The 26,587-nt window shown below is 39.4% G+C and overlaps 1 protein-coding gene across 4 annotated transcripts in view; it reads left to right on the top strand.

Moving 5' to 3' along the window:
• CATSPERB (cation channel sperm associated auxiliary subunit beta) overlaps nt 1–26,587 on the top strand; it is a 141,376-nt gene that overhangs the window by 56,943 nt on the left and 57,846 nt on the right. For all 4 annotated transcript variants that reach the window (XM_038544107.1, XM_038544106.1, XM_038544104.1 and 1 more), the window contains 2 exons: nt 7,453–7,597; nt 22,561–22,715. In XM_038544107.1, coding sequence (XP_038400035.1) covers nt 7,453–7,597; nt 22,561–22,715 — 300 coding nt within the window. The remainder of the gene's footprint in view (nt 1–7,452; nt 7,598–22,560; nt 22,716–26,587) is intronic.

The raw sequence follows: 26,587 nt of genomic DNA, 5'->3' as shown, positions 1-26,587 counted from the left end.
GTCCTAGATCCTCTAGCTTGTCTGATTGGTAAGGGTCTGTGTGAAGCCAGTCCATAAACACTGGGAGAAGTGGTGTGTAATCAAATGCCCACATCTCAAAATAACAGCATGACAAGGCATGCCAAAGAAACAGGGAAACATGGCCCACCAAAGGAACAGACTAAATCCCTAGAAAATGACCCTAAAGAAATGCAGAGCTATGAGCTGACTGACAAAAAATTTTAAACAACTGTCATAAAGATGCTCAATGCACTAGAAGAGAACATGGATAAATTACTAAAAAAAAAATCAAGAAAATCATGAACTAATGGAGAATATAAAAAAGTAAAGATTATAAAAATGTCAAGCAGAAGTTCTGGAGCTGAAACATGCAATAACTGAACTGAAATACTCACTAGAGGGGGTGAACAGCAGACATGCTCAAACAGAAAAATGAGCAAACTTGGAGAGAAGCTGTTTGAAATCATCAAATCAGAGAACAAAAAGTGAAAAAGAATGAAAGAAAAGTGAAGAAAGCCTCAGGGATTTGTAAGGACTATCAAACAGACATTTCTATGCAATATAGGAGTAATAGAAGGAGAAGAGAGAGAAAAGGGGTAGAGAGAGCTTATTCAAAGAAATAATGGCTGAGGGATCCCTGGGTAGCTCAGTGGTTTGGCGCCTGCCTTTGGCCCAGGGCATGATCCTGGAGTCCTGGGATCGAGTCTCGCATTGGGCTCCCTGCATGGAGCCTGTTTCTCCCTCTGCCTGTGTCTCTGCCTCTCTCTCTGTGTGTCTCTCCTGAATAAATAAACAAAACCTTTTAAAAAAATACTTAAAAGAAAAGGAAATAATGGCTGGAAATTCCCACATCTGAGGAAAGAAACAGGTATACAAATTAAAGAAGCTTTAAGAATTCTGATCAGAATATATCCCAAAAGACCAACACAAAATCAAAATGTTAAACATTGAAGACAAAGAGAATCTTAAAAGTCATGAGAGGAAAGTGACCTACTACATACAAGAGAACTTCCTTAAGATTATCATTGAATTGTTCAATAGAACCCTTGCAAGCCAAAAGAGAGTGAGATAAAATATTCAAAATGTGGAAAGAAAAAAAAAACTGTCAATCACAAATACTATTTTTGGCTGTCATTCAAAATTGAAGGAGAAATTAAGATTTTCCCAGATAAACTAAAGCTGAGGAAGTTCATTACAACTAGACCTGTTCTTAGGGGGGAAAAAAAAGCTGGAGAGATTCCTTCGAGGTAAAAATAAAGGATACCAGACAGCAACATGAAGTCACATGAAAATAGTTTTCCAATAACATAAATATGTGAACAAATTTAGTGACTTGTATTCATGTGATTTTGGTGCATAAATTCACTTTTAATGCTTGTATAGAATTTAAATGAGAAGACCACTTTTAAAAACTATAAATCTTTTTTTAAATAATTTATTTTTTATTGGTGTTCAATTTGCCAACATACAGAATAACACCCAATGATCATCCCATCAAGTGTCCCCCTCAGTGCCCATCACCCATTCACTCCCACCCCCTGCCCTCCTCCCCTTCCACCACCCCTAGTTTGTTTCCCAGAGTTAGGAGTCTTCATGTTCTGTCTCCCTTTCTGATATTTCCCACACATTTCTTCTCCCTTCCCTTGTATTCCCTTTCACTATTATTTATATTCCCCAAATGAATGAGAACATACAATGCTTGTCCTTCTCCAATTGACTCATTTCACTCAGCATAATACCCTCCAGTCCCATCCACGTTGAAGCAAATGGTGGGTATTTGTCATTTCTAATGGCTGAGGAATATTCCATTGTATACATAGACCACATCTTCTTTATCCATTCATCTTTTGATGGACACCGAGGCTCCTTCCACAGTTTGCCTATTGTGGACACTGCTGCTAGAAAATCCTAGAGGAGAACACAGGCAACACCGTTTTTGAAATTGGCCACAGTAACTTCTTGCAAGATACATCCAGGAAGGCAAAAGAAACAAAAGCAAAAATGAACTATTGGGACTTCATCAAGATAAGAAGCTTTTGCACAGCAAAGGATACAGTCAACAAAACTCAAAGACAACCTACAGAATGGGAGAAGATATTTGCAAATGACGTATCAGATAAAGGGCTAGTTTCCAAGATCTATAAAGAACTTATTAAACTCAACACCAAAGAAACAAACAATCCGATCATGAAATGGGCAAAAGACATGAAGAGAAATCTCACAGAGGAAGACATAGACATGGCCAACACGCACATGAGAAAATGCTCTGCATCACTTGCCATCAGGGAAATACACATCAAAACCACAATGAGATACCACCTCACACCAGTGAGAATGGGGAAAATTAACAAGGCAGGAAACCACAAATGTTGGAGAGGATGCAGAGAAAAGGGAACCCTCCCACTGTTGGTGGGAATGTGAACTGGTGCAGCCACTCTGGAAAACTGTGTGGAGGCTCCTCAAAGAGTTAAAAATAGACCTGCCCTACGACCCAGCAATTGCACTGTTGGGGATTTACCCCAACGATACAGATGCAATGAAACGCTGCCGGAACACCTGCACCCCGATGTTTCTAAAAACTATAAATCTATGTAATGAGTATATATAAAAAGATGTAATTTGTAACTTCAGGAACATAAAGTAGGAGGTAGAGCTGTTTAAGAGGACATTTTACATGCAATGAAGTTAAATTGTCATCAAATTTAAAAGAATATTATAACTAAGATTTTTAAATTTTAAATAAAATTAAATTGATTTTATGTTAATTTTAGATTAAATTAATTAAAATTAAATTTAAAGTAAAATTAAACAAAATTAAAATTTTAAATTTTAAAGATTCTTACATTTTGAGCCACCCAGGTGCTCCAAGATGTTTTATGTTATTGCAATGGTTACCACAAAGAAAATATATAGAGAATATATGCACAAGACAATAAGGGAATCAAAAAATGTCACTGCAAATGATAGATGAAATGATAAGGCGAGCAATAAGAGAAGAAAGGAGGAGGGACAGAAAGCCACAGGACACACAAAAATAAACAAAATGGTAATAGTGAGTCCTTCCCTATCAGTAATTACTTTAGATGTATATATATTAAATTCCCCAATCAAAAGATAAAAATAAGCTCAATGCATAAAAACAAAAAATAACAACAAAAAAACCCAGGATGCAACTACGTATGGTCTACAAGAAATTCTCTTTAGATCCAAGCACACACATAAGCTGAAAGGGAAAGGATTGAAAAGAACATTCCAGGCAAATGGTAACCAAAAGAGAGCAGGGCTGTCTATACTAGTATCATAAAGAATAAACTATAAGTCAAAAAGTATTATAGGAGACAAAAAGGTCATTATATGATAATAAAAGGTCAACTCACCAAGAAGATATAACAATTAAAAATGTTCATGTACCAAACATCAGAGCTCCTAATATATGAAGCAAACTTTAAAAGAATCAAAGCGGGGCATCTGGGTAGCTTAGCCACTGAGTGTCTGCTCAGGTCATGATCCCAGGGTCCTGGGATCCAGTCTCACATCAGGCTCCCTGCAGCGAGCCTGCTTCTCCCTCTGCCTGAGTCACTGCCTCTCTCTGTGTGTCCCTCAGGAATAAATAAATAAAATCCTTTAAAAAAATCAAAGAGAGAAACAGCAACACAACAATAAAAGCCTTAATTTCCCCACTTTCAATAATGGATGGAAAAACCAGATGAAAGATAAATAAGGACATAAAAGACATGAACCACATTGTAAACCATTAGACCTAATACACATGATCAGATGACTCCACGCAACAAGAGTAAAATACAAATATTCCTCAAATACACACAGAGCATTCTTTAGGATAGAACATAAGTGAGGCCACAAAACTAGTCTCAGCACATTTAAAGTGACTAAAATTATACAAAATGTCTTTTCTAATCACAATGAAATGAAACTAGAAATCAATAGCGGAAAGAAAACTGGAAAATCCACAAGTATATGGAAATTAAGTTTTTAAACAACAAATGAGTCAAAGAAGTAGTCAGAAGGGAAACTAGAAAATATGTTAAGAAAATTAAAATAAAAACAAAACACACCAAATTTATGGGAGGCAGCAATAGCAGTACCAACAGTGGAGGTTATAGTTATAGACACACATGTTAATAAGGAAGAAAAATCTCAAATCAACAACCTAACTTTCCAATTTAGGAAACTATAAAAAGAAGAAAAAAAATCAAACCCAAAGTTAGCAGATGGAAGGAAATAATAGACTAGAGCAGAGATAAATGCAATAGAGAATACAGAAATAATAGAAAAAAATCAACAACACTAAGAATTGGTTCTTGGAATGTTCAACAAAGTTGATAAACCCTTAGCTACAATAACTAAGAAAAAAGAGAAGAGTCAACTAAAATAAAAAATTAAAGAGGACATTACAACCGATACCACAGAAATAAGAAGGATTGTGGGATTATGAAAAATTATATGCTAACACACTAGAAATACATAAACTACCAATAGTAAATCATGAAGAAATAGAAAATCTGAACAGACCAAAAACTAGTCATGAGATTGAATAAGAGATTAATATCCAGAGAACTTCTACAGCTCAGCAATTAAAAGAAAGGCACTCTGATTAATAAACTGGCAAAGGTCTTGAATAGAAATTTGTATAATTGAGTACCTTCCAGCAAAGGAAATCCCAGGGCCAGGTGGCTTTATTGATTGAATTGTTTCAGATATTTAAAGAATGAACACCAATCCTCCTCAAACTCTCAACCAAAAATCGAAGAGGAAGGAATATTTCCTAGGTCACTCTCGAGGCCAGTGTTACCTTAATACCAGAGCCAGATAAGGATACTATAAGAATACTAGAAATCAATATCCCTGAAGAACATTTATGCAAAACTCTTCAACAAGATACTAGCAAACTAAATTAAAGAGTACATTGAAGGGATTACTTATACTGTGACCAAGTAGGATTTAATTCTGGAATGCAGTGATGGTTCAACACATGAAAATTAATAAATGTAACACACCATATTAACAGAAGGAAGGTTGAAGCCTCCACCATCATGTCAACAGGAGATGTTGAAGAGGATATGGATCAATCAGATCTCTCATCCATTGCTTATGGGAGCATAAATGACTACAAATTATTTTGGAAAGCAATTTGGCATTATTATCCTGTAAATTACAGTGGTTGCATGTGCTCTGTCTCACCAATTCCACTTTTTTTGGCAAGGGAAACACAAATATGAGGAAACATTTTGAAATCTTCATCATGGCACTATTAGTCATAGCATTAAATACCTGAAAATGATCCAGATGCCCATGAATAGGAGAATAGATAAATTGCAGTTGATTCACATAATAAACTATTATACAGCAATATAAAAGCAAATGAGCTGAGCTATATGCAACACGTATGACTATAAGTAAGTAATATTAAGAGGAGGAAAAGTCAGTCTTAGAAGACAATATATGGATGGTATCTTTTTATAAATAGCCAAAAGAATAAACTCAAGCAATTTATCACCTAAACCTGCATACACATATATTGCTAAAACTGAAAAGAAAGCAAAAACCAAGGGAGTGAAAAATGCAAATTTCATTTCAGAATATTGGACATCTCTGAGGGAAGATGCAGTATAATAGGATTGGAGAGAAGGAAGAAAATGCAAAGTACTAGCAACATGCTAATTTCTGGGTTGGGATGTCAGTTCACACATGTTCATTATACTATGCAATAACATAAGAAAGATAAAAGTGAGCTGTACAGGGATCAATAATTTAGAATGGGAAAGAGTGTGATGAGATGCCATTGTTTTCATTCAGGTAATCAGTAAAAATCTGAAGTAAATTTTTGATGATTTGTGAGGTTTTGGAATACAATGCTAGTGGGACTATAAGGTGGTTCAGTGAAATTGAAAAATCATACAAGTTTTATATTTTGATAGCCTCTGACCCGGTAACTCAGTTTTTCAGTATCTGCTCTACAAACACACTTTAACATTAGTAACAGAAAGACAGATAAATGAATGCTCCTTGCCATATTGTCTGTTAACAGCTTACATTTTGATCCGACCTTTAAGTGTCCTCTGGTAGGAAAACAGAATATCTCCAGTGTGGTGTAGCCATCATATTGGATACCATGCAGCACTAGAGAAGATCGTGAAGATCCACATGAGCTAATATGAAATGATCTGAGATGTTTTGTTGAGTGGCAAATGTAACTTAGAGAACAATAGGTACAATATGATGCTGTTTTGAGTATATTGTTCAAAATGCCTTTCCTCACCCACCGACCCACCCACCACCATGCTCAGTAGTAACATTTGCAGGAGCCAAAGCCAGAGTAATATTGGAGTCCTCATATCCTATAGTCACAGGATGTATACATAGGACATGTCTACATAGGATATGTATACCCATGGGGGGGTATAGATCATGCTACACCAGCAGTGAGCACTAATTTCTGAGTGATAGAAATCTTCATATGTGGTTTAGTAAATACTCTGTGTAATACGCACGTCCTAAACATGTAATCCAGGACAAGGTTAAAACTAATCTGAAGCTAATATGGCACTCAGATACAGAAAGACGTAGTTATAGAAAAAAATATACGTATAGATATAAATATAGGATTTTAAAATATAACAGTCGTTAGTTACCTCTAGGAAAGGACAGAAAAGACCACAGTTATATAAGATAAGGTGTAAAAGAAAATGATTTGGATGGTGGTCAAAGAAACTGCAGTGGCAACTTATAATGTTTTAAATGTATGAGAAGCTAATTTTCAGATCTAACTTGTCATTAAAATTCATTTTTTAAAAAGAACCTTAAAAACCCGGAATCTTTGTTTGACTAAGATTTAGGCCATTAAAAGAGGTCCCAAGGAAGCAGGATTCATCCAATACAGGATCCGATTTATCTTCAAGCAACTCTTAGGGGAAAGAGGAGGGGAATAGAGAGACTTCTTCTGGGGTGGAGTAGATCTGGAGATTGACTCAGGTCTTGGGACACGCTGTGGCAAGTGTCAGTGAGCATTACCACCAACACAGGCTCACAGACATACTTGCCAGAGGCTTAGAACAGAAAGCCTCATGTCAGTAGGAGGTAAGCTCCTCCCTTCCCAGCCAGTCACACCCAGCACTTCATCCTTTCATGATCAAGGGGACCCCACTTGGGAGCTGATGGGATAACTCTGTTCTTTTATGCATTCATCATGCACACTGTAGACCTGCGACTCTGCCACGTGCGCCTCGTCCAAACCCCAGGAAGAAGCTACACAGGTCGTTGACTGGGTGGGTAAGGAGTCTGTGCACCTGCAGGCACCTGATGGGTGTGGAAGTTTCCGAGGGGCCCTGCGCTGGGGCTTCGCTGAGTAGGGAGCTTATAATGTGCAGACAGGGTAACGGTGACCATTGGGGGGCAGCCCCTTAATGAAACATCGTCTGTTTGTTCCCTCAGATATGGCTTTCAATCGACGGCGGCAACACTTTCGAATTATTAGCTGACTTTCATGATGATATCATAAAGAATACTTACCATAGCTTTTATACTTCAGACATTACTTTTGTTTCCCAAAGTGGAAATGTCTACCTGACAAAGGCAGGTGAGAAATTCACTTTTATTCATAGAAGAACTACATGTGAGCAGGGATTCGAAGATCTATGAAAAAACAAACAAAAAACCTGTCGTATTAATCAACTAATCTTAAGGTCTCAAACCTATTAGGGGTGACAGATTTTTTAAAGTTTATTATTTTTTAAGATTTTGTGTATTTATTTGTGAGAGACACAGAGATAGAGGCAGAGACATAGAGAGAGAAGCAGGCTCCCTGCGGGGAGCCTGTTGCAGAACTTGATCCCAGGACCCCAGGGTCACGACCTGAGCCAAAGGGAGACACCTGACCACTGAGCTACCCAGGGGCCCCTAAAAGTTATTTTTATTGTGGTAAAATACACATAACAAAGTTGACCATCTTACTCATGATTAAGTATGATTATTAAATATTGGTGGTTCAGTGCATTCAAAATTCCTGCAGCCATGAGCACCCCCGTCTCCAGAACTCTTCCCATCTTGTAAAACTTAAATGCTATATACCTTAAAAAAAATAAATCCTCATTTCCCCCCTTCCCACAGCCCCCGTTACCACCAGTCTATGATTTTGACTGCTCTAGGTCCCTCATATAAGAGGGACTCTATGATTTTGACTGCTCTAGGTCCCTCATATAAGAGGAATCATCCAGGATTTGTCCTTTGGTGACCACGTTATTTCACTTAGCATCACGTCCTTAGGGTTCATCCATGTTGTAGCATGTGTCAAGATTGCCTTCATTTGTAAAGCTAAATAACATTCCATTGTATGTATGTATATATATGTATATACCGCATCTTGCTTATCTATTCATCCATTAAGGGACATTTGTGTTGCTTCCATGTTTTAGCTACATAGGTGTACAAATATCTCTTTGAAACTCTGCTCTAAACTCTTTTGGGCAGATACCCAGATGTGGAATTCCTGAATCATATGGTAGTTCTATTTTTAATTTTTTGAGAAATTGCATTTCTCCTTTTCCACGGTAGCTGTACCATTTTACATTCTCACTGCCAGAATAAAAGAGTTCTAATTTCTCTACATCCTTGCGAACACTTGTTATTTTCTGGTTTTGGTTTTTGGGTTGTTTGTTTTTTCTCCCCCGCTGGGTGGATATAAAACAATTTATTAAACTAGCCTCCTCTCTGTATATGTACATTTAGATTATTATCAGTATTTTGCAATTAGAAATTATTCCAGAATGCGTACTCATATACATATTATTTTTATATGGACTTAGATGAATATTTCCAGAGTATATTCCTAAAAAATGAAATTGCTGGGTTAGGATGTAAATGCATTTATAGTTCTATTAGAAGGGCCAAATCCCATTCCATAGACACCCACTTGCTCCCAGTAATACATGGGAGTCAACAGTGGGTGCTCAAACTTTTAAAAAAATTTTAATAGTCAAATTTTTATTTTTAAAATTTTATTTAAACTCTATTTGCCAACTTATAGTATACTACCCAGTGCTCATCTCATCGTGTGCCCTCCTTAATGCCCACAACTCAGTCAGTCACCCTCTCCTATCCTTTTGTAACCCTTTGTGTTTTTCTTCATAGTTGTCATCCTAATGAGTGTGAAGTAGTATCTCATTGTTTTGATTTGTGTTTTCCTTAATGTTAAGCATCTTTTCTTGTGCATATTAGCCATTTGTATATCTTCTTGGGAGAAACCTCTATTCAAGTCACTTGCCAACTTATTAATCAGATTGCTTGAGGTTTATTATTATTATTATTATTATTATTATTATTACTAAGTTGTAGAAGCTCTCTATTCTGGATATTAATCCCTTATCAAACATTTTCATGGGCTGCCTTAAATCTCCTTGGTTACGTTAATTCTAAGTATTTTTTGGATGATGTTATAAACGGAATTGTTTTCCTAATTTCCTTTTCTGATTATTCATTGTGATTGTATTGAAACACAACTGATTTCTGTGTATTGATTTTATAGCATGCCACTTCTCTGAATTCACGTATTCTAACAACTTTTTTGTAGGACCATTAGGGCTGCTACATATAGAATCATATCACTGTGAGTAGAGGTGATTTTGCTTCTCCCTTTGTGATATGTATGCCTTTTATTTTTTTTCTTGCCTACTTGTGCTGGCTAGAACTCCTAGTACTACTAGGTTGAACAGAAGTGATGAAAGCAGACCACTTTGCCTCATTCTTGATCCTAAAGGAAAAGCTTTCAGTCTTCTACCATTGAGTATATCATAGTTCACTATGGATTTCTCATATATGGCTTTTATTATGTCGAGGTCATCTCCTTTTTTTTTTTTTTTTGAGGTCATCTTTTATTCTTTGTGGAGTGTTTTTATCATGAAAAGATCAGAATGCAGATTCCCAATATTTGGAGGACAGGGTCTTTTTTGCCCACCCTGGCTCCGGGAATATGTGCACAGCTGCCTACCGGGAGGCTCAAGTGGAGGAGAGGCAGCTCCTGCTACAGGCCATACTGTCCACATCCACACCTTCCTCCAGAGGTTACAAGCCTCCAATAGACCCCAGAATTCCAAAATAATTAACATCAGAGACATTCTGCCAATGCAACTGTCGTCCAGGTGAGGAGACAGGTTCCTGGTGCTCTCTACTGTCTTCCCAGAATCTTTGGGGGGTGACGGGGTTTTAGGATCCTATGAAAGCCCTCAAGAGGGCTTGAGGTCCTCAAGAGGGGACCCTGAAACACCATGCTATGCTCCCATTTACAGCTTCTGTGAGGTTTTACTTCCCCACAAGACAATAGTCACTCCTGTTTACTGAGCTGTGTTTGTGCTGAGCATGTTACAAACACCATCTTGCTTAACATTCACAGCACTGACGGCAGCAGGTCATGTTAGCCTGCTTGTACAAATGCAACTAATACAAACAGAATCACACACGGCTTGTAGGAGGTGGCATTGTGTAAATGGTGCATGGCTCTCCATCCACATTAATTCTGGGATCTCGGTGGTCAAGCCTACATAGCTTCTCTCAGTTTATTTGTCCGGCAAAAGAAACAGTGTGTATTGATTGACCTTGTTGACCAATGCCCAGTCTTTTCCAACTCAGTTGACACTTTGTTAACCCATCTCAAAGCCTGGAAAGATGAAGGAACACACTTCTCTATTTATGTCTGTGTCTGTGTCTCTGTGATCTGCGTTCTCACTTTGTTTTGTTATACAATTTTTAGGTTTTTGAGGTCGTGTTCTGTGGAGTCTATTAATTTATTAAGGTCCTTTAATGAAAAATATGGGGGAAAATTTACCTCCTCTTGGGATAGACTTTGTCTCAACTGGATTCTTTACATCTTTTATATGCTGCTAGTGCCTTCTTTTCCTTTTCTTTCCCTTTTCCCTCTGCTCCTCCTGAGGCTTCCTCTTTACTCTTTTTCCTTCTTCATGTCTTCTCTTCTTTCTATCTCTGCTCTTCCTTTCATTTTCCCTAGTTCATCATTAAAGTGCGTGTAGCCCTAGTCAGACCTTCTATTTGCTCTAGTGTACTCTAGGTATTCTAACATACCCTTGAGACCTGCTTGCTTCACCTTATTGAGGTAGCCTCTGGACTTGTTTTCTCAATACAATGTCTTGGAAGGTAGTAAACCTGGCTACCCTCAAGAGGGCTTGATTTTTGCCCTCTGAGTACCATTTCCTCCTCTGTCAACTTCTCTCTTGTTAACTCTCTGTCAACTTCTTCTCTCTCTCTCTGCACGTTTCTGAGAAGTCCCTCTTCCTTTTCTTAATATGACCTCAAAGGACTGGGTGTAGAGCACTGTGACCTATTACATCAAAATTTTCTCTTTCTTTCCTCAGTGCGTGTTTTTGCATGTTTTGGCATATTGTTCTCTTTCCTTTCTTGATTGCTGCTGGTAATTTTTATTTTTTATTTTTATTTTTTTTTTTTGTGGGCTAAAACCGTATAAGAATTTTATTTTATTTTATTTTATTTTATTTTTATTTTTTTAATTTATTTTTTTATTGGTGTTCAATTTACTAACATACAGAATAACACCCAGTGCCCGTCACCCATTCACTCCCACCCCCCGCCCTCCTCCCCTTCTACCACCCCTAGTTCGTTTCCCAGAGTTAGCAGTCTTTATGTTCTGTCTCCCTTTCTGATATTTCCCACACATTTTATTTTGCCACTTATTTTTGTGGTAAAATATACCCAGCATGAAATTTAGCATTTTAGCCATGTTTAAGTGTACAGTTCAGTGGGGTGACGGGCAGAAGCAGACTCCCCGCTGAGTAGGGAGCCCAATGCAGGACTCAATCCCGGGACTCTGGGATCATGACCTGAGCTGAAGGCAAGCAGTCAATCAATTGAGCCCACCAGGTATACTGTCAAGTCTCATTTTAGTCAAGTTTTTATTGGAATGACTCTTTTTTTATTGATTTCTATGAGTTTTTAATGTATTATGGATGTGAGTCCTCTTTTAGAAACATAACTTGCAAACATCTCTTTCCATCCAATGGCTTGTCTTTTCTATTCTCTTTATGGCATCCTGTGAGGAGCAGAACTATTCATTTTTTTAAAGTTCATTTTGTCAATCTTTGCTTGTATGTTTAGTATTCCTTCTTATATCCTATTTGAGAAATCTTGGCTATCCCAAAGTTATGAAGGTATTTTCCTGTTATCTTCTAGGAGCTTGTTTTAGATTTGGTATATAGGTCTATGTGAAATTTCTATTTTTGTGTGTTGTATGGAGTGAGGTTCTTTTCTCCTCACACAGCTGCCGAATTTTCTACTGTGGCCTTTAGTTGAATATTCAAGGTCATAAATAGATTGTTTTTGTAAGTTCTTCCATAAAAGTCATACCACCTTGTAGTCTTTGGAAAAACCATAATTGTTATTGTTGTCATGTATAGCCACCCCATTTGATCATGTGTAGTGTATTTGACATGTAAAGTGTTGTCCCCCACAGACATGCTACCCCATGCTATACACCAGTAATAATTTGAGTCATTGTTATGCCCTTGCTTGCTGTGGATTACCAGTATCACAATAGCAACTTAGCATAGAGGTCATATGGGCATTCCTTAAATATGTGAGCAACTCAGTCCCAGAATCCAGTCTATTATCCAGGGACATTTCCAGCAAATACTGTGTCAGTTACAGTCCTGGCTGGAAACATAATTCCACTCAAGTGTTTCACCTGAAGAGCCTCTATAAGGGGATTATTTGCAGAGCAATGGACCAAGTTAAAGGAACCAAAAATGATACTAAAATATCCAGAAATTAGCAATGGGAGGGCACTCTTACAGTTCCTTTGATTTGAGGTGTAATGCAAATAAATAGGGGATGGATAAATAGATAGATAGATTGATCGATCAATAGAGAGATAGTAGATAGGTAATAGCATCATCTAAGCCCAGTCAAAGCTGAAATGGACTGGGGGCCACCCTGCAAGAGGCATAGTGTAGGAGGCTCAAAGCTATCATCAGACTGCATCAGTAAAGTGGGAAGAAAACTAGGAAGAACTATCTAGACCTTCTCCCCTTCCCTTGTTCTTACCTCCTTCTAGAGCCTTTCATTGGCCAAATCTGATCAGAAGGCATCTGGAAACATAGCACGAGTATTACAATTCATAGGGGTCCACCTCCTGTGTAACAGACAGAGAAGAGAAAGTCTGGGGGTGGGTTTGGAGAAACAGCAAATAGAAAATAAATAGCGCACTGATGTTTCTAGCAGCAATGTCCACAATAGCCAAACTGTGGAAGGAGCCTCGGTGTCCATCGAAAGATGAATGGATAAAGAAGATGTGGTTTATGTATACAATGAAATATTCCTCAGCCATTAGAAATGACAAATACCCACCATTTGCTTCGACGTGGATGGAACTGGAGGGTATTATGCTGAGTTAAATAAGTCAGTCAGAGAAGGACAAACATTATATGTTCTCATTCATTTGGGGAATATAAATAATAGTGAAAGGGAATAGAGAGGAAGGGAGAAGAAATGGGTAGGAAATATCAGAAAGGGAGACAGAACATGGAAGACTCCTAACTCTGGGAAATGAACTAGGGGTGGTGGAAGGGGAGGAAGGCGGGGGGTGGGGGTGACTGGGTGGCGGGCACTGAGGGGGGCACTTGACGGGATGAGCACTGGGTGTTATTCTGTATGTTGGCAAATGGAACACCAATAAAAAATAAATTTATTATTACAAAAAAAGAAAAAAAATAAATAGCACATATAGTAAAACAAAAATCAAAATAGACTGGGCAAGATTACTTTGGAAACAGTAAAAATAACACCAAAGAAAATGGAACTGAATTGTCAATCCAAGTGATAAACAATTACATATCATAGATATAAACTAAGAAACACATCCACGTGTAGAATGGATGCATAATTAAGTGGAAAGAATCTAAAATGGTAAATATAGACACTAAAGATTGAGAGACTGCAAGTTGTAGGAATTTCCAGTAATGAATAGGGGTGATGTCTCTGTTTCTCCATCTATAGGTCCCATTCATTCCCTCTGATGTGAATGAATGCGTGGATGGATGGGTGAATGCATAAATACTGAAAATACAAAAAACCATAAAGGAGGGCAGCCCAGGTGGCTCAGTGGTTTAGCGCCGCCTTCAGCCCAGGGCCTGATCCTGGAGACCCGGGATCAGGTCCCACATCAGGCTCCCTGCAGGGAGGCTGCTTCTTCCTCTGCCTGTGTCTCTGCCTCTCTCTCTATCTGTGTCTCTCATGAATAAATAAATAAAATATTTAAAAAAAAACATAAAGGAAACCCAAATCGACAATGTAATTTTAACTAAAAGCTAAAACACATCTGAATTATTTGAAATAGAGAATGCAAATCAACTTTAAAGGTACAAAAAAAAAAAAAATCAAGCCAGTTTTGGATTTTGCTGCTTCAGCAATGAATCGTCCATACTCTTCTACAGAACGTTCAGAGAAAAATAATATTACCCAAGAACTTGGAGCCAACTCAGCAGGTTGTTCATATGCAAAGCCAACAGAAGAATGTTGTAAAACCTATATATAATAAAATCTGAGGTTCATTGATTGTAAGACGACCTTGTTCTGTTGACACAAGGAGAAACTTCCAACTGAACTTTCACACATTGTTTTAAACAGTGATCCTGAGTGATGAATGGATTATTGTCAAGCTATTTCCCCTGCCCACCATGGCATCATGTGGCATGTCGTCAGGCAATCATTTTGAGTGTATTTCACTAGCAAAAGATAATGTAATTTCAAATACTTGTGAGTTTTTTCCTTTCTTATGTCCTAGAAAACACTCAGTTGTGGCTGTACTAGGAAATACAAAACTGCAGTCCTTCTTCCAGCATTGTTTGCTGTATTATTGACAAATATATGCTCTGCTTTGTTTTCTTCTCTCACTGCACCTACAGTAACTTTGTTTCAATGCCAAATTATGATGTAATACTTTTTAAGTATTTTAAAGCATTTTAAGCATCAGTAAAATTTAAATGTTATTATACTAGTGTTCCGGGAAACTCCCCAAGTGAGGGACAAAACTGAGCTGACTCAAGGCACAGCCAGGGGAGCAATTGAGCCCTGTAGCATAGGGGCCACCTGCTGGATGATAACTGCCAAGACATCGCGATTATAAAAGTAATCTCAGGCAAGATGTTAAAATGCGAAGAAAGTGTATTTTACAGTGACAGATGAACTATAGCATGTTGAGCCTTAGCAGTGGTAATGGTCACTTCTATGTGTCAACTGATGGGGCCAAGGGGGTGCCCAGATTAAACAATGTGTGTGTGAGGACATTTCCCGATGAGGTTAGCCTTTGAATCAGTGGGCTCAGTGAAGCAGCCGGCTCCCCCCAGCCTGGGTGGGCATCTAGTCTGCAGAGTGAAAGGGTGAAGGAAAGTGGAATTCACCCTGTTTGCTTCCAGGGACTGGGCCTTGAACCAGCCCTCTTTCTGATTCTCGCTTCTCGCTGATGTGTCCTCTGATATGGGAGCTTGAGTTACTCCGGGAGGTCCCCTGCTTCTCAAGCCTACAGACAGCAGATCACAGGACTGCTCAGCCTCCACGATGGCATACGCTGATTCCTCATGATAAGCCTCTTTCCATATTGTGTTTGTGCTGGGTGACAGGTGCAAGTGGTGAGAAGAGCTTGGGTTCTCTACATATCTCAAGGTGAACATCGGTAGGATTTGCTGATGGGCTAGATGTTGGGTGTGAGAAGAAGAGGGGAGTTAAGAATGACACCAAGGTGGGGGCAGGGAAAGATGGCGGAGGAGTAGGGTCCCCAAGTCACCTGTCCCCACCAACTTACCTAGATAACTTTCAAATCATCCTGAAAACCTATGAATTCAACCTGAGATTTAAAGATAGAATGGCTGGAATGCCACAGAGAGAAGATTTTGCACTTCTAACAAGTACAACTCGTTTTTAGCCACTCTGCACTGAGCAAAATGACTAGAAAGAAGAACTCACCACAAAAGAAAGAAACAGTACTCTCTGCTGCAGAGTTACAGAATTTGTATTAAAATTCAATGTCAGAAAGCTAATTCAGAAGCATAATTATAAAGCTACTGGTGGCTCTGGAAAAAAGCATAAAGGAATCAAGAAACTTCATTACTGCAGAATTTAGATCTAATCAGGCCAAAATTAAAAATCAATTAAATGAGATGGAATCCAAACTGGAGGTCCTGACGATGAGGGTTAATGAGGTAGAAGAAAGGTGAGTGACATAGAAGACAAGTTGATGGCAAAGAAGGAAGATGAGGAAAAAAGAGAAAATTAAAAAAACCATGAAGAAAGGTTAAGGGAAATAAATGACAGCCTCAGAAGGAAAAATCTACATGTAATTGAGGTTCCAAAAGGTGCCGAAAGGAACAGAGGACCAGAAAGCATATTTGAACAAATCATAGCTGAGAACTTCCCTAATTTGGGGAGGGAAACAGGTATTCAGATGCAGGAGATAAAGAGGTCCCCCCAAAATCAAGAAAAACTGTTCAAGACCTTGACATTTAATAGTGAAACTTGCAAATTCCAAAGATAAAGAGAAAATCCTTAAAGCAAGACACAAGAAATCTCTAACTTATATGGGAAGAACTATTAGTCTGGTTAACAGCAGACCTCTCCACAGAGACCTGGCAGACCAGGAAGGGCTGGCAGGATATATTCAGGGTCCTAAATGAGAAGAACATGCAGCCAAGAATACTTTATCCAGCAGGGCTTTTATTCAGAATAGAAGGAAAGATAAAGAGCTTCCAAGATAGGCAGAAACTGAAAGAATATGTAACCTCCAAACCAGATTTGCAAGAAATATTAAGGGGAACTCTATAAAAGAAATAGGATGCCCAAAGAAATAATCCACAAAAACAGGGACTGAATAGGTATTATGATGACACTAAATTCATATCTTTCAATAGTAACTCTGAACGTGAATGGGCTTAATGATCCCATCAAAAGACGGAGGGTTTCAGACTGGATAAAAAAGCAAGACCCCCCCCAAAAAAAAAAAAAAAAAGCAAGACCCATCTATTTGCCGTGTACAAGAGACTCATTTTAGACCTAAGGACACCTCCAGCCTGAAAATAAAAGGCTGGAGAACCATTTACCATTCAAATGGTCCTCAAAAGAAAGCAGGGGTAGCAATCCTCATATCAGATAAATTAAAGTTTATCTTAAAGACTGTAGTAAGAGATGAAGAGGGATGCTATATCATACTTAAAGGATCTATCCAACAAGAGGACCTAACAATCATGAATATTTATGCCCCTAGTGTGGGAACTGCCAATAATATCAATCAATTAATAACCAAAGAAAAGACATACTTAGATAATAATACACTAATACCAGGAGATTTCAACACGGCCCTTTCAGCAAATGACAGATCTTCTAAGCACAACATTTCCAAAGAAACAAGAACTTTAAGTGATACACTGGACCAGATGGATTTCACAGATATTTACAGAACTTTACATCCAAATGCAACTGAATACACATTCTTCTCAAGTGCACATGGAACTTTCTCCAGAAAAGACCACATACTGGGTCACAAATCAGGTCTTAGCCGATACCAAAAGCTTGGGATTGTCCCCTGCATATTTTCTAGCTTTGAAACTTGAACTCAATCACAAGAAGAAACTTGGAAGAAACTCAAACATGTAGAGGTTAAAGAGCATCCCGCTAAAAGATGAATGAGTCAACCAGGAAATTAGAGAAGAATTTTAAAACTTTTTTTTTAATTTTTATTTATTTATGATAGTCACAGAGAGAGAGAGAGAGAGGCAGAGACACAGGCAGAGGGAGAAGCAGGCTCCATGCACCGGGAGCCTGATGTGGGATTCAATCCCGGGTCTCCAGGATCACGCCCTGGGCCAAAGGCAGGCGCCAAACCGCTGCCCCACCCAGGGATCCCCAGAAATTAGAGAATTAAAAAGACTCATGGAAATTGATGAAAATGAAGATACAACTGTTCAAAATCTTTGGGATACAGCAAAAGCAGTCCTGAGAGGGAAATACATTGCAATACAAGCATCCCTCAAAAAATTGGAAAAAACTCAAATACACAAGCTAACATCGCACCTAAAGGAACTGGAGAAAGAACAGCAAATAAAACCTACACCCAGCAGAAGAAGAGAGTTAATAAATATTTGAGCGGAACTAAATGAAATAGAGACCAGAAGAACTGTAGAACAGATCAACAAAACCAGGAGTTGATTCTTCGAAAGAATTAATAAGATAGATAAACCATTAGCCAGCTTTATTCAAAAGAAAGAAGACTCAAATTAATAAAACCACGAATGAAAAAGAAGAGATCACCACTAATACCAAGGAAATACAAACGATTTTAAAAACTTATTAAGAGCAGCTATACGGGATCCCTGGGTGGTGCAGCTGTTTGGCGCCTGCCTTTGGCCCAGGGCGCGATCCTGGAGACCCGGGATCGAATCCCACGTTGGGCTCCCGGTGCATGGAGCCTGCTTCTCCCTCTGCCTATGTCTCTGCCTCTCTCTCTCTCTCTCTCTGACTATCATAAATAATAAAAAAAGAGCAGCTATACGCCAATAAATTAGGCAATCTAGAAGAAATGGACACATTTCTGGAAACCACAAACTACCAAAACTGGAACAGGAAGAAATAGAAAACCTGAACAGGCCAATAACCAGGGAGGAAATTGAAGCAGTCATCAAAAACCTCCCAAAACACAAAATCCAGGGCCAGATGGCTTCCCAGGGGAATTCTATTAAACGTTTAAAGAAACAAAGCCTATTCTACTAAAGCTGTTCTGAAAGCTAGAAAGGGATGGAATACTTCCAAACTCATTCTATGAGGCCAGCATCACCTTAATTCCAAAACCAGATAGAGACTCCACCAAAAAGGAGAATTATAGAACAATATCCCTGATGAACATGGATGCAAAATTTCTCAACAAGATACTAGGATAATAGGATCCAACAGTACATTAAGAAGATTATTCACCTTGACCAAGTGGGATTTATCCCCAGGATGCAAGGCTGGTTCAACACTCGTAAAGCAATCATGTGATAGATCATGTCAACAAGAGAAAAAACAAGAACCATAGGATCCTCTCAATAGATGCAGAGAAAGCTTTTGACAAAATACAGCATCCATTCCTGATCAAAACTCTTCAGAGTGTAGGGATACTCTGCATAGTGAGATCCTCAGCATCTTAAAAGCCATCTATGAAAAGCCCACAGCAAATATCATTCTCAATGGGGAAGCCCTGAGAATCTTTCCCCTAAGATCAGGAACAAGACAGGGATGTCCACTCTCACCACTGCTATTCAACATAGTACTGGAAGTCCTAGCCTCAGCAATCAGACAACAAAAAGACATTAAAGGCATTCAAATTGGCAAAGAAGAAGTCAAACTCTCCCTTTTTGCAGATGACATGATACTGTACCTAGAAAACTCAAAAGTCTCCACCCCAAGATTGCTAGAACTCATACAGCAATTCGGCCGTGTGGCAGGATATGAAATCAATGCCCAGAAATCAGTGGCATTTCTATACACTAACAATGAGACTGAAGAAAGAGAAATTAAGGAGTCAATCCCATTTACAATTGCTCCCAAAAGCATAAGATACCTAGGAATAAACCTAACCAAAGAGGTAAAGGATCTATACCCTCAAAACTACAGAACACTTCTGAAAGAAATTGAGGAAGACACAAAGAGATGGAAAAATATTCCATGCTCATGGATTGGAAGAATTAATATTGTGAAAATGGCAATGCTACGCAGGGCAATTTACACATTTAATGCAATCTGTATCATAATACCATGGACTTTCTTCAGAGAGTTGAAACAAATCATCTTAAGATTTGTGTGGATTCAGAAAAGACCCCAAATAGCCAGGAGAATATTGAAGAAGAAAACCGTATCTGGGGGCATCACAATGCCAGATTTCAAGTCGTACTACAAAGCTGTATGGTACTGGCACACAAACAGACACATAGATCAATGGAACAGAATAGAGAACCCAGAAGTGGACCCTCAACTTTATGGTCAACTAATATTCGACAAAGCAGGAAAGACTATCCACTGGAAAAAGGACAGTCTCTTCAATAATGGTGGTGGGAAAATTGGACAGCCACATGAAGAAGAATGAATCTATATCATTCTCTTACACCATACTCAAAGATAAACTCAAAATGGATGAAAGATCTAAATGCAAGAATCCATCAAAATCCTAGAGGAGAACACAGGCAACACCCTTTTTGAACTTGGCCACAGCAACTTCTTGCAAGATACATCTATGAAGGCAAGGGAAACAAAAGCAAAATGAATTATTGGGACTTTATCAAGATAAAAAGCGTCTGCACAGCAAAAGAAACAGTCAACACAACTAAAAGACAACCTACAGAATGGGAGAAGATATTTGCAAATGACAGATCAGATAAAGGGCTAGTTTCCAAGATTTATAAAGAACTTATTAAACTCAACAGCAAAGAAATAAACAATCCAATCATGAAATGGGCAAAAGACATGAACAGAAATTTCTTCAAAGAGGACACACACATGGCCCACAAGCACATGAGAAAATGCTCCGCATCACTTGCCGTCAGGGAAATACACATCAAAACCACAATGAGATACCACCTCACACCAGTGAGAATGAGGAAAATTAACAAGACAGGAAACTACAAATGTTGGAGAGGATGCAGAGAAAAGGGAACCCTCTTACACTGTTGGTGGGAATGTGAACTGGTGCAGCCACTCTGGAAAACTGTGTGGAGGTTCCTCAAAGTGTTAAAAATAGAGCTATCCTATGACCTAGCAATTGCACTTCTGGGTATTACCCCAAAGATACAGATACCTTGAATGCTGGAACACCTGCACCCCGATGTTTCTAGCAGCAATGTCCACAATAGCCAAACTGTGGAAGGAGCCTCGGTGTCCATCGAAAGATGAATGGATAAAGATGTGGTCTATGTATACGATGGAATATTACTCAGCCATTAGAAACGACAAATACCCACCATTTGCTTCAACGTGGATGGAACTGGAGGGTATTATGCTGAGTGAAATGAGTCAATCAGAGAAGGACAAACAGTATATGGTCTCATTCATTTGGGGAATATAAAAAAATAGTGAAAGGGAATAAAAGGGAAAGGAGAGAAAATGAGTGGGACATATCAGCGAGGGTGACAGAACATGAGAGACTCCTAACTCTGGGAAATGAACAAGGGGGAGTGGAAAGGGAGGTGGGCGTGGGGTTGGGGTGACTGGGTGACGGGCACTGAGGGGGGCATTTGGCGGGATGAGCACTGGGTGATATGCTATATGTTGACAAATCAAACTCCACAAAAAAAAAAATGTACAAAAACAAAGAAACAAAGACTAATCAAGGGGTGCCTGAGTGGCTTATCAGTTACACATCTGCTTTTGGCTGGGTTGTGATCCCATGGTCCTGAGATCAAGCCCTGCATTAGGTTCCCTGATTGATGGGGAGCCTGCTTCTCCTTCTTCCACTGCCTGCTGCTCCCCCTGCTTGTGCACTTGCTCTCTCTCTCTCTGTCAAATAAATAAATAAATAAATAAATAAATAAATAAATAAATAAAATATTAATTTAAAAAAAAACCAAAAGAATGACACCATGGTTTCAGACTGAGCAACAGGAAGAATGCAGGTGCCCTGATGGAAATGAGGAGGGAGGACTAGGGTGGAGGACTTTGCCTGAGGATGGCGAATTCAATTGGAGATGAGTTGGGTTTGGGACACCTGCCTGCCGTGGGTCTGGAGCCGGCCGAAGCAAATCTGCAGGTCAGGTACAAGTATGAGATGGTAGGTTTAAACTTGGGACTCAGCCACATAAAAATGGGATTGAAATTCTAAAACTGGATGAGATCTAAACATTGAGTCCTGGGGCACTCCAACGTTCAGGGGTCCGAGAGAGAATGGACCTGGGGTGTCTGCCAGAATCAGGGTGGTGGTGTAGAGATCAGCCTTTCCGATTCCAAGAGCTGAGCTTGCTCTCTGGCTCTCCCACTCTGGACCAGCATCTGCCTGGCTGGGTGGCTGTTTTCTGTCCCAACAGCCACCTCCCAGATGAGCTTCATGCGCTGCCCTGACACGTGACAGGAACTCAGGACAGCGGCCCAGCCCCACACAGCCATCCAAGGATGGCCTGCGACCCACCAGTCTCCGTGGGTGGCTGCCCTCAGCCCCCTGAGGGTTACTCCTGCTGCCCCCTTTTTGGGCACCCAGTTCCCTGGGTTAGGACGAGGAACCACCACCAGGGGGACCTACCCTCTTTTTCTCCAGATCTCTGTTGTGGTCCCACCATCTGCCCTCCATCTACTTTGGCAAACAGATTCTATCATGATTTGGAGCCTGGAAAGGACTTTCCAGGGACTTAACAAGGACTAAAGTGTCTTACCAGTTCTGGAGTCTCGAAGCCCTACTCTCCCACCCCTTAGTTTCAGTGAATAGCTGTGGTTTGTTTTCCTCCCCGCAAGGTATGGTATGTTCTCCAGTTGTACTTCATCAATATCAAGACGCTTCTGTTTCATTCCTAATAGGATTAAGAAGATACAGCAAAATCGGATCTGTCTCTGATAATATCTTCACATTATACTATGACCACATGGGCTTTATACATAAACTGACTCCAGACCATTTTGAAGCTGATGGGTCCCTTAGAGCTTTTGGAAATTCTAAAAGTATCTTTGGACAGGTGAGTGATATAATGGGTTGAGAGAGTTTGCCAGTTTTTTTTTTAATTTATTTATGATAGTCACAGAGAGAGAGGCAGAGACACAGACAGAGGGAGAAGCAGGCTCCATGCACCGGGAGCCCCATGTGGGATTCGATCCCGGGTCTCCAGGATTGCGCGCTGGGCCAAAGGCAGGCGCCAAACCGCTGCGCCACCCAGGGATCCCAGAGTTTGCCAGTTTTAAGAACAGATGCCACATTCTATATACAGAATTACAGGGAAACGGGATGATGTCTTGCTTGGGACAAACTCTTAGCCACGCATTTTGCTCCATTTGACTTTGAAAGAAACCTCTACCTACTAGAGAACATCTCCAACACCTTCTTCCCGGTCCCTTTCAACTTAACTCCACCCAGAATATCTTCCTACAAATATCCTTATGGCAACACCACCAGATACTTAAACCTTTTACTTCCAACCCAGGTTAATGGTAGATTTGGTTTCCTACCTCCCAAGGTTGACCAAGAAACACGAGTTATCTTTTTCCCCACTGGTTTACCTTTCTGCTTTTGTAATAACCGTGCCCCTTCATCTTTTATTTTTTTTTCCTTTTCTAATGCTGACTTAGGAAGGAGACATTATCTTCTTTGCAGGTGAACCACAGGGTTTTCTAAGAATTTTACTGTATAATGTACTGCTTATGAAGGGGCATGTGCTAAGAATTCATCACTGGGCACAAGGTCATGAAAATAAATTTTCCTCAGTACATGGGCAAAGAATTAGACTTTTGTCTTTTCTTTTTTTGACTGGGGCTTAATAAAACTCTTCCTTTGGCCTAAAGGAAATAGAATAAAGGCCAACTTTAGTTATTTTTAATAATAAATTTATTTTTTATTGGTTTTCAATTTGCCAACATACAGAATAACACACAGTGCTCATCCCGTCAAGTGCCCCGCTCAGTGCCCTTAACCCATTCACCCCCACCCCCTGCCCTCCTCTCCTTCCACCACCCCTAGTTCGTTTCCTAGAGTTAGGAGTCTTTATGTTCTGTCTCCCTTTCTGATATTTCCTACCCATTTCTTCTCCCTTCCTTCTATTCCATTTCACTATTATTTATATTCCCCAAATGAATGAGAACATACAATGTTTGTCCTTCTCCGATTGACTTACTTCACTCAGCATAATACCCTCCAGTTCCATCCACGTTGAAGCAAATGGTGGGTATTTGTCATTTCTAATGGCTGAGGAATATTCCATTGTATACATAAACCACATCTTCTTTATCCATCATCTTACGATGGACACCGAGGCTCCTTCCACAGTTTGGCTATCGTGGCCATTGCTGCTATAAACATCGGGGTGCAGGTGTCCCGGCGTTTCATTGCATCTGTATCTTTGGGGTAAATCCCCAACAGTGCAATTGCTGGGTCATAGGGCAGGTTTATTTTTAACTCTTTGAGGAACCTCCACACAGTTTTCCAGAGTGGCTGCACCAGTTCACATTCCCACCAACAGTGCAGGAGGGTTCCCCTTTCTCCACATCCTCTCCAACAGTTGTGGTTTTCTGCCTTGTTAATTTTCCCCATTCTCACTGGTGTGAGGTGGTATCTCATTGTGGTTTTGATGTGTATTTCCCTGATGGCAAGTGATACAGAGCATTTTCTCATGTGCATGTTGGCCATGTCTATGTCTTCCTCTATGAGATTTCTGTTCATGTCTTTTGCCCATTTCATGACTGGATTGTTTGTTTCTTTGGTGTTGAGTTTAGTAAGTTCTTTATAGATCTTGGAAACTAGCCCTTTATCTGATAGGTCATTTGCAAATATCTTCTCCCATTCTGTAGGTTGTCTTTAGTTTTGTTGACTGTATCCTTTGCTGTGCAAAAGCTTCTTATCTTGATGAAGTCCCAATAGTTCATTTTTGCTTTTGTTTCTTTTGCCTTCGTGAATGTATCTTGCAGGAAGTTACTGTGGCCGAGTTCAAAAAGGGTGTTGCCTGTGTTCTCCTCTAGGATTTTGATGGAATCCTGTTTCACATTGAGATCTTTCATCCATTTTGAGTTTCTCTTTGTGTCTGGTGCAAGAGAGTGGTCTAGTTTCATTCTTCTGCATGTGGATGTCCAATTTTCCCAGCACCATTTATTGAAGAGACTGTCTTTCTTCCAGTGGATAGTCTTTCCTCCTTTATCGAATATTAGTTGACCATAAAGTTGAGGGTCCACATCTGGATTCTCTATTCTGTTCCATTGATCTATGCGTCTGTTTTTGTGCCAGGACCACACTGTCTTGAGGACCACAACCTTGTAGTACAACCTGAAATCTGGCATTGTGATGCCCCCAGATATGGTTTTCTTTTATAAGATTCCCCTGGCTATTCGGGGTCTTTTCTGATTCTACACAAATCTTAAAATAATTGGTTCTAATTCTCTGAAGAAAGTCCATGGTATTATGATACAGATTGCATTAAATGTGTAAATTGCCGTGGGTAACATTGACATTTTCACAATATTAATTCTTCCAATCCATGAGCATGGAATATTTTTCCATCTCTTTGTGTCTTCCTCAATTTCTTTAAGAAGTGTTCTGTAGTTTTTAGGGTATAGATCCTTTACCCTTTACCTCTTTGGTGAGGTTTATTCCTAGGTATCTTATGCTTTTGGTGCAATTGTAAATGGGATTGACTCCTTAATTTCTCTTTCTTCAGTCTCATTGTTAGTGTATAGAAATGCCACTGATTTCTGGGCATTGATTTTGTATCCTGCCACACTGCCAAATGGCTGTATGAGTTCTAGCAATCTTGGGGTGGAGGCTTTTGGGTTTTCTATGGAGAGTATCATGTCATCGGCCAAGAGGGAGAGTATGACTTCTTCTTTGCCAATTTGAATGCCTTTAACGTCTTTTTGTCGTCTGATTGCTGAGGCTAGGACTTGTAGTCCTATGTTTAATAGCAGTGGTGAGAGTGGACATCCCTGTATGTTCCTGATCTTAGGGGAATGGCTCCCAGTGCTTCCCCATTGAGAATTATATTTGCTGTGGACTTTTCGTAGATGGCTTTTAAGATGTTGAGGAATGTTCCCTCTATCCCTACACTCTGAAGAGTTTTGATCATGAATGGATGCTGTATTTTGTCAAATGCTTTCTCTGCATCTCTTGAGAGGATTCTCTGGTTCTTGTTTTTTCTCTTGCTGAAATGATGAATCACATTGATTGTTTTACGAGTGTTGAACCAGCCTTGCATCCGGGGATAAATCCTGCTTGGTCATGGTGAATAATCATCTTGATGTATTGTTGTATCCTATTGGCTAATATCTTGTTGAGAATTTTTGCATCCATGTTCATTAGGGATATTGGTGTATAAATCTCCTTTTTGTTGGGGTGGTCTGGTTTTGGAATTAAGGTGATACTCTCCTCATAGAACGAGTTTGGAAGTACTCCATCTCTTTCTATCTTTCCGAAGAGCTTTAGTAGAATAGGTATGATTTCTTCTTTAAACGTTTGATAGAATTCCCCAGGGAAGCCATCTGGCCCTGGACTTTTGTGTCTTGGGAGGTTTTTGATGACTGCTTCAATTTCCTCCCTGGTGATTGGCCTGTTTAGGTTTTCTATTTCTTCCTGTTCCAGTTTTGGTAGTTTGTGGCTTTCGAGAAATGCTTCCATTCCTTCTAGATTGCCTAATTTATTGGCATATAGCTGTTCATAATATGTTTTTAAAATCGTTTGTATTTCCTTGGTGTTGGTAGTGATCTCTCCTTTCTCATTCATGATTTTATTAATTTGAGTCTTCTCTCTCTTCTTTTTAATAAGGCTGGCTAATGGTCTATCTATCTGATTAATTCTTTCAAAGAACCAACTCCTGGTTTTGTTGATCTGTTCCACAGTTCCTCTGGTCTCTAT

This window comes from Canis lupus, chromosome 8, assembly GCF_011100685.1.
Source record: "Canis lupus familiaris isolate Mischka breed German Shepherd chromosome 8, alternate assembly UU_Cfam_GSD_1.0, whole genome shotgun sequence".
NCBI lineage: Eukaryota > Metazoa > Chordata > Mammalia > Carnivora > Canidae > Canis > Canis lupus.
This window is presented reverse-complemented; position numbering and strand designations above follow the sequence as displayed.